Source organism: Bombina bombina, chromosome 3 (assembly GCF_027579735.1).
Source record: "Bombina bombina isolate aBomBom1 chromosome 3, aBomBom1.pri, whole genome shotgun sequence".
Lineage (NCBI taxonomy): Eukaryota > Metazoa > Chordata > Amphibia > Anura > Bombinatoridae > Bombina > Bombina bombina.
Window position 1 is genome coordinate 990,461,412 of NC_069501.1, and position 9,863 is coordinate 990,471,274.

At 42.1% G+C, this 9,863-nt stretch overlaps 1 protein-coding gene across 1 annotated transcript in view; it reads right to left on the reverse strand.

The window, feature by feature from the left end:
- The window catches only part of CDK2 (cyclin dependent kinase 2), a 192,091-nt gene extending 183,711 nt beyond the window's left edge, over positions 1-8,380 (reverse strand). Inside the window, exon 1 of the mRNA XM_053708119.1 lies at positions 8,145-8,380. Within this exon, the coding sequence (XP_053564094.1) occupies positions 8,145-8,260 (116 nt within the window). The 5' untranslated portion in view covers positions 8,261-8,380. The remainder of the gene's footprint in view (positions 1-8,144) is intronic.
- Positions 8,381-9,863: the final 1,483 nt, after the last annotated feature.

Sequence of the window (9,863 nt, forward strand, 5' to 3'; positions counted from 1 at the left end):
ACTGTCGCCTAGTTCCTTTACAATCCATAATAAATGCCTCTGCCAGGCTCATCTTCCTTACACGTCGCTCTTCATCTGCTGCACCTCTCTGCCAATCCCTTCACTGGCTTCCTCTTTCCTCCAGGATTAAACACAAAATCCTCATTCTGACATACAAATCCCTCAACTACACTGCCCCCCCTACATTTCAGACCTTGTCTCCAGATACTCTCCCTCCCAATACTCTCCCTCCCGTCCCCTTTGCTCACGATCTCCTCTCATTACTTCCTCACATTCCCGTTTACAGGACTTCTCCAGACTGGCTCCCATCTTGTGGAACTTCCTGCCTCGCTCAACAAGACTCTCCCCTAGTTTTAACAGCTTCAAGCACTCCCTAAAGACTCTACTATTCAGCGATGCATACAACCTACACTAACCTTTCCTAACTCCATTGCTTTCCCCTTGAACCCCTTAGAATGTAAGCCTATGAGCCCAGCTGTTAGTAGATCGCCTTCATAAAAGCCGACTACAACAGTGCAACTCTTGGCAGGGCCCTCTACACATTTGATCCCTAAAGATGTGCTTGTATATCGCCTATCCTTATAGCGCTGTGGAATCTGTTGGCGCTCTACAAATACCCGATAATAAAATAACCTGTAGAAAATTACATGCTCTGTCTGAATCATGAAAGAAAAATGTTCAGTTTCATACTGTATGGGAACAACAAAAATTACAACTTCAGAGCAGGAAACTCTGTAAATACTTGTGACTGCTGCTCCCGAGTGTTTCACTAGTGGTTTACTGCTAGGGGCTGCAATGCTTGTGGTTCCTAAGCAGGACTTTACCTGTGTATATATAAACCCTTTGCTGGTTTTAAAATTAAAAACAGTAATGGACCAGCAGTCTAAAAATGACACACTAAAAAACAGGACAAATGTCTTTTTGGATTAGAATAAGCTTTGAAAGACATTCTAGTGCAAAAAATTGCATGCTCTTATTTGTCAATAGGTTCAATTTTCACCCTCTTAATCCTTTTGTGCCGGGGTTAACTTGTCTACATCAGAACTGTTCAGATGTAAACAAATCTGATCACGAGATTTCAATGATGGGATTGCATTGGGGGGGGCGTTCCTATGATGCTAGGCACACCCTTCAGACCGCGATCCCATCAGGGAAGCGCCAGTGGCTTCAGGAAAGCCAAGCGGTTAGGACGTTGTATTTCGTCCTTTGACGCTAAAGCCCAGCAAAATTCGGAATACAACGTCCTAATGGTGTTAAAGGGTTAATGCTGCAACTATGTGAATAACCCTGCAAAGAAGTTAAACGCATAGTTATCCAACAGTCAGTGCTCCAAGAGCTGAACACAGCCAGTGATGGGTGGGATTATTCGACTGTGGCGGACAATTGGCTCACTAGCCGTTCCCTGCTCTGGACCAGCAGTTGATGGTGCAAAAAAATTGCATGCAGGCACAGAAAAACACAACATTAAATTTTTAAAATTGAAATTTCTCTAAAAAAGGAAATGTATTCATTTTACAATAACATGAGTCCACGGATTTCGTCCTTGCTTATGGGATATCGCCTCCTGGTCAGCAGGAGGAGGCAAAGAGCACAACAGCAGAGCTGTATATATATAGCTCCTCCCTTCCCTCCCACTCCAGTCATTCGACCGAAGTTAGGAAGAGAAAGGAAAAGCCAAGGTGCAGAGGTGACTGAAGTTTAACAAAGACCTATCTAGAAAAAAACAGGGTGGGCCGTGGACTCATCGTATCGTAAAAAAAGAATTTATCAGGTAAGAATAAATTTCCTTTTCTTTTACAAGATACGAATCCACGGATTTCATCCTTACTTATGGGATACAATACCAAAGCTATAGTACACGGATGAAAAGGGAGGGACAAGACAGGGAACCTAAACGGAAGGCACCACTGCTTGAAGAACTTTCCTCCCAAAAACAGCCTCAGACGAGGCAAAAGTATCAAATTTGGAAAAAGTGTGAAGAGACGACCAAGTTGCAGCTTTGCAAATCTGTTCAACAGAAGCATCATTTTTGAATGCCCATGAGGAAGCCACAGCCCTAGTGGAATGAGCCGTAATTCGTTCAGGAGGCTGCTGTCTAGCAGTCTTATATGCAAAACGGATGATACTCTTCAGCCAAAAAGAAAAAATGGCCGTAGCTTTCTGACCCCTACGCTTCCCAGAAAACACAACAAACAGGGAAGAAGTTTGACGAAAATCCTTAGTGGCCTGCAAGTAAAACTTCAAGGCGCGGACCACGTCCAAATTATGTAACAGTCGCTCATTCTTAGAGGAAGGATTAGGACACAAAGAAGGAACAACAATTACCTGATTAATATTTTTATTTGAAACAACCATAGGAAGAAAACCAGGTATGGTACGTAACATCACCTTATCTGAAAGAAAAATAAGATAAGGAGAATCGCATTGTAATGCCGAAAGCTCAGATACTCTGCGAGCAGAAGAAATAGCAACCAAAAATAAAACTTTTCAAGATAATAACTTAATATCTATGGAATGCATAGGTTCAAACAGAACCCCTTGAAGAACATTAAGAACTAAATTCAAACTCCAAGGAGGAGCAATTGGTCTAAACACAGGCCTGATTCTAGTCAGAGCCTGACAAAAAGATTGAACATCTGGAACATCTGCCAGACGCTTGTGTAACAAAATAGACAAAGCAGAAAACTGTCCCTTTAAGGAACTTGCTGACAACCCTTTCTCCAATCCGTCTTGGAGAAAAGACAAAATCCTGGGAATCCTAACCCTACTCCATGTGTAGCCCTTGGATTCGCACCAATAAAGATATTTGCGCCATATCTTATGGTAAATTTATCTAGTAACAGGCTTACATGCCTGAACCAAGTTACCTATGACCGAATCAGAAAACCCTTGCTTAGATAAAATCAAGGGTTCAATCTCCAAGCAGTTAGCTGCAGAGAAACTAGATTCAGATGGAAGGGCCCCTGAATGAGAAGGTCTGTCCTGAATGGAAGCTTCCACGGTGGCTAAGATGACATGTCCACCAGATCAGCATACCAAGTCCTGCGAGGCCACGCAGGAGCAATGAGGATCACTGAAGCCCTCTCCTGTTTGACTCAAGCAATCACCCGGGGGAAGAAGAGCAAATGGAGAGAACACATAAGCTAGGCTGAAAGACCAAGGCACTGCCAAGGCATCTACCAGCTCGGCCTGGGGATCCCTGGACCTGGACCCGTATCTTGGAAGCTTGGCATTCTGACGAGACGCCATAAGATCCAACTCCGGCCTGCCCCATCTGAGAATCAGGTCGGCAAATACCTCCGGATGGAGCCCCCATTCTCCCGGATGAAATGTCTGTCTGCTCAGAAAATCCTCTTCCCAGTTTTCCACACCTGGGATGTGGATCGCCGACAAAAAACAAGAATGAGACTCCGCCCACTGTATGACCTTGGCTACTTCTTTCATCGCTAAGGAACTCCTTGTTCCTCCCCGATGATTGATGTAAGCCACGTTCGTAATGTTGTCCGACTGGAATCTAATGAATTCGGCCGAAGCGCATTGAATATTGCTCTAAACTCTAGGATATTGATGGGAAGTAGCGACTCCGTTCGAGTCTATACACCCTGGGCCCTCAGGGAGTTCCAGACTGCTCCCCATCCTAACAGGCTGGCATCCGTCGTCACTTTCACCCAGGAGGGTCTGCGAAAGCATGTCCCCTGGGATAGATGATCCAGCGACAACCACCATAGAAGAGAGTCCCTTGTCTCCTGATCTAGATTTATTGGAGGAGACAGATTTGTATAATCTCCATTCCACTGTCTGAGCATGTTCAGTTGCAGAGGTCTGAGATGAAACCGAGCAAACGGAATGATGTCCATTGCCGTTACCATCAGTCCAATTACCTCCATGCACTGAGCCACTGACGGCGGAGGATTGGTCTGAAGGGCTCGGCATGTGTTCAGAATCTTTAATTTTTTGACCTCCGTCAAAAAAAATATTTCATGGATAGAGAGTCGATTAGAGTTCCCAAGAAAGGAACCCTTGTCTGTGGAACTAGCGAACTCGTTTCCAGATTTACCTTCCACCCATGAGTCCTCAGGAAGGATAGAACAATGTCGGTATGAGACTTTGTCAGTTGATAAGACGCCTGGATCAGAAGATCGTCCAGATAAGGTGCCACTGCAATCCCCGCGGTCTTAGAACCGCCAGCAGAGACCCCAGAACCTTTGTGAAAATTCTGGGTACCGTGGCCAGACGGAAAGGCAGCGCCACAAACTGAAAATGTTTGTCCAGAAAGGCAAACCTCAGGAATTTGTGATGTTCTCTGTGGATAGGAACATGAAGATATGCATCCTTTAAATCCACGGTAGTCATAAATTGACCCTCCTGGATCAATAGAAGAATGGTACGAATAGTTTCCATCTTGAATGATGGAACTCTGAGAAACTTGTTTAGACTCTTCATCTTGAGATCTAAGATAGGTCTGAAAGTTCCCTCTATTTTGGGAACTACGAACAGATTTGAATAAAACCCCTGTCCCTGAATAGGAACGGGACAAATTACTCCCATGGAGGAGAGGTCTCTTACACAGCGTAAGAACACCTCTCTCTTTATCTGGTCTACAGACAATCGAGAAAGAAGAAACCTTCCTCTGGGGGAAGAATTTCTGAATTCAAGCTTGTATCCTTGAGACACTATTTCTAATGCCCAGGGATCCTGAACATCTCTTATCCAAGCCTGGATGAAGAAAGACAGACAGTCTGCCCCCTACTAGGCTTCTTGGATTGTTTACCCTTGTTCCAAGACTGGTTTGGTCTCCAGGTAGATTTGGCTTGTCAATAGTTAACTTCCTGTTTAGAAGAAGAGGAAGGGGGGTTCCCTTAAAGTTTCGAAAGGCACGAAAATTACTCTGTCGACCCCTCTGTTTGGCTTTCTTATCCTGAGGGAGGGAATGACCCTTACCTCCCGTTATGTCAGAAATAATCTCCTTTAAGTCAGGCCCGAACAGGGTCGTCCCCTTGTAAGGAATAGCCGAAAGCTTAGCTGACACATCCGCAGACCAAGATTTTAACCATAAAGCTCTGCGTGCTAAAATGGAAAATCCTGAACTCTTAGCCGCTAATTTGGTAATCTGAAAAGAAGCATCTGTAATAAAAGAATTAGCTAACTTAAGAGCTTTAATTCTATCTTGTATTTCTTCCAAAGAAGTCTCAGTTTTAAGAGACTCTTCTAAAGCATCAAACCAATAAGCAGCCGCAGTCGTAACTGTAACAATGCAGGCCGTCGGTTGCAATAGCAACCCCTGATGAACATATATTCTTTTAAGCAGACCCTCCAATTTCTTATCCAAAGGGTCCGTAAAAGCACAACGATCCTCAATAGGGATAGTAGTTCGTTTAGCCAAGGTTGAAATAGCTCCCTTCCACCCTAGGGACCGTCTTCCAAGAGTCCCTAATGATGTCAGCGATAGGATACATCTTCTTGAAAACGGGAGAAAAAGGAACACCCGGTCTCTCCCATTCCTTAGAAATAATTTCTGAAGTTCTCTTTGGAACAGGAAATACATCCGAATAAGAAGGAACCTCTAAGTATCTGTCCAACTTACTCAATTTCTCTGGAGGAACCACAATTTAATCACAGTCGTCCAGAATCACCAAAACCTCCCACAATAACAGACGGAGGTGTTCAAGTTTAAACCTGAAGGAAACCGTATCTGGATCCGTCAGAGGTAAGCCACTTCCTGAGTCAGAAAGTTCCCCCTCGGATAGAACCTCCATACCCTCCAATTCAGAGCCCTGGGAGGGTAGATCTGAGATCGCCATCAAAGCATCAGAAGCTGAATTGACCGTGAGGTTATCCTTCCTACTGCGTTTGCCTTGGAGTACCGGAAAGGCAGATAACGCCTCAGAAAGGCTAGATGACATGACCGCAGCAATGTCCTACAGAGTGATTGTAGCAGAAGCTATAGAAGAACCTGGCGCCGCTTGGGCGGGCGTTAAGGGCTGTGACGCTTGGGGAGAAAGTTGCGGCATACTCTGAGTCTCATCTGCCGAACCCTGAGAAACATCCGCCTTAGATATACTTTTATTAAAGAAAATCTGCTCTCTAAACTAATTCCCTCTCAGTGCATGAGGGACAAAAAAAAAAATAAAAATAACAGGGGGTTCCACATTAGCATTCAAACACATAGAACATTTACTGCGTTAAAGGTCTTCCATGACAACAAATAAGCAAATGCAATATTGGTCGTGCCACTGATAATTATTTAAAACATAAATATGCAATTAGCTTAACCCAAATGATAACAAAAACTTTTGAAAACCAAGTGTACTGTGCCTTTAAAAAATAAAACCGTTTCAAATTTTCCTGCACAACACTCAATAATAGAAGAGAAAAGAAACTGCGTTTTTACTTTTTCCCTTTGAACTTTAGCAATTGCGTTTATACTTTTTTCTTTTTTTTTGCACCAACCTCGCCGCAGCAGAGCCTACCTGCCCCACAAGACAACAACTATATCAAGACATGAAAGTGTAATTATTAAAAAAATGTAAGCATTTACAAAGCCTTTCATGAATTAAAGTCCCCATCTTTTACTTTATGATTACTAATATTGTAAACACAAACGTTAAAGGGACATAAAACCCTAAATTTTTCTTCCATGATTCAGAAAGAGCATGTGATTTTAAACAACTTTCTAATTCACTTCTATTATTTAATTTGCTTCCTTCTCTTGGTATCCTTTCCTGAATGATTTATCTAGGAAAGCTCAGGAGCTGCAAAGAACCTAGGTTCTAGCTGCCGATTGGTGGCTGAAAACATATACCGATTGTCATTGGCTCACCCATGTGAGCAGTTAAAAACCCAGTACTGTAGTGGATTGCTGCTCCTTCAACAAATGATACCAAGAGAATGAAGTAAATTGATAATAGAAGTAAAATTGTATGTTCTACCTACACACATCTCAACTCTCCCTGAAGTTCTGGGAGTCTCCCTGATTGTAATAGCGGCTCCCTGATGCCAACAAATGGAATACAATCTCCTTGAAACTCCAAGTACCATGATCCAATGTGGCCCAAATTCGGAAAAGTGTTTCTTTAAGGAATGCCTTTAGTTGCTGGGACATTACAGAACCCTCAATGCATGCATCAGTAACCAAAAAGCCCCCACTGATTCTAATAAAATAAAACACAAGTACTAGCTTATTTACTGCGCGTAATTAAACTTTGTATTCTAAAATATTAATGCATTCAACAAGCGTACGATCACTGGAAAATAGGTTTGTTGTATGTGGGTGTGTTCAAGGTGTCCAATATATAACTGGGAGGGGGGCGACGCAGTAGCGGGTGAAGCCACCTCCCTGAAATGAGTTTTTGCAGGTTGGGATGTCTGTACCTAAATCATGATTTTTTTTTCATTTTTTTTTTGGGGGGGGGGGTTCGGGTTCATGTCCCTTTAACGTTTACCAGAACTTTAAAAAAAAAAAACTTTCCAATTTACTGATGTTATCTAATTTGCTTCATTTTCTTTGTTTTAAAAAATAGCTAGCTGCGGATTGGTGGTTGCACATATATATGTCTTTTCATTGGCTTACCAATGTGTTCAGCTAGCTCCCAGTTGCTGCACCTTCAAAAAAGGATAGCAAGAAAACACAGCAAAATTGATCATAGAAGTTGGACCGTTGTTTAAATTGTATGATGTGTCTGAAACATAACAAAAAGTTTGGGTATCATGTCCCTAATCTATACACAGGTGTTATGGGGACTTTCACAAATCATGCACCTGTGTTCTCGGTTAAAGTTCGGTACATTTAAACATAAGCTCTGATGCTGTATTGCTAACAGAAGCAATGCTTTGTAACGAATAAAGCATATATTACACCCAGACTAGTAAGTAGTGTCAGTGGACAAGGAAGAAATTAGGCGTTTCGCTTTATTTAACATTGACAGGACTTGTGACTTTTTGTTTTCTGCCTGGCAGGTATAAACACTTATTTAAAAAAAAATTGAAGTCGTGGCTTAGTACTGAAATCGTTAGAACCTACAATTATTGTTTTATACAGCGTTCAGTATTACGCTACATATTTACGTCCCAGATTTCCCGCGCTGCACTATACACAGTTGTCAGGTCCTCCCCCACAAGCCACAGTTACTTTATGCAAGACTCACGTGTCCAGGCGGATCTTCTTAAGGGCCACCACTTCCCCAGTTACCCTATTCCGAGCTTTGTAAACAACACCATACGTGCCCTCTCCTATTTTTTCCACCTTCTGAAAGTTTTCCATAATACACAGATGTGTTTAACTTGGTTCCGATTGTCCAGAATCGGATTCGATAAGGTTCAGTTTCTGGGATCTCTCTTCCGGACTCCCCAAAGTGGTACCTCCCGTAAAACTTCCCGCCACTCGCAGGCCGCGCCTATTCGAACTCGTGATTGGCTGATACTTGTGCTCATTTGTAATAGAGTACAACATGGCTCTTTTCCAGTTTCTAGAGCTTTGTAAAATGTTATCAGTGGCGTGCGGTATTATACAAATTGTTTAACAACCTCAGGAAGATTTGCAGTAAAACAAAAATAGTTTTAATCACAATGAACGTCTGAGTGGCGATATATTAGCATTACGTATACAGTCAGGAAATCAGCGATTTTGTTTTTTAATTGAACAATACAATTCGTGATACCTACATTCTACAAACAGAAGAGTAATCAATGCGACTAATAGGCTGAATTAGTCATATTTTTCCTGTCAAAACTTTGGGAACACATTCAATGTACGCGGCCTCTTTAAAAAAAAGTCATTCTATTGTTTAATATTTATAATTAGGCTTACCATAACATTTAGAGGTGAAACTGGGACCACCTGGTGCGGTGCCAGTGGGGGTGTGGTCAGCAGCGTGGTCAAGGGGGCGTGGCAATTACCAGTCCTTTTAAAGTAGTAGCTTTTATGTGTGTAATGTTTCATGGATACTCTACCCTTCCTCAGTCAAACAAGTGAATCACACAGTTTAAATAGACCATAACACCACCCCCTAGTGAAAATGGCACCATTACGTTGTCATGGCAAATAAATCATTAATCTAAATCTCAGATTCTAAATAATGCCAAACATCAAGCATAATTATCACTTTCATAATGATCAATTTCACAATTTAATATCTGCAGTGTAATATATGTTTTATGTGTCTAAGGAACAGAGCCAAATACTGATAAGGCATAAATACAACATTGAATGAAAGTAAAAAAGAAACACGTACCTGCTAAAGCTGTTTAAGAGTCTACTCTATACCATAATGCAGGAAGATTATAGCCAAAATGCTATCCTGCATGAAATAAAGCAAGATCCAGGCCAAAAATCCTTCCTGTCTGTACTTCCTAGTCATACCCATATGATTCCCCTAAAGGTGTATTACCGGCAATGTCACCAGGGGTGGGGGGGGGGGGTGTTAAATTCTTAGAAAAATAAACCAAGTAGTACTACAAAATTAAAAAAACCCTATGCTGCTCACTCAGCCTGTATTACTAAATGTAAACTTTGAAGGACACGAACGTTAAGCTAAGCAAGGCTGTATGTAACAAAGTATCAGCATCCAACTATGCTGGAGAGCCACAGTCCTGTCATTTTGAATAATGTGTCTGGGTTTCAGATGGTCTGAAACCCAGACACATGATTTGAAACCTGGAGGTGGCAACTCTACTGGGACAGAATGAACAACTGGGTGGGACACTGGGACAGCGCCTCCAAACCGGGACAATCCCAGTAAAAGTGGGACTTCTGGTAAGCCTATTTATAATTGATATTTTAGGGGATGTACTAAAAGGAATGACAAGGGTGAATGACAAAATGGAATGCCCATAGACTTTAATGGGATGTAAAATTAAAAGTGTTG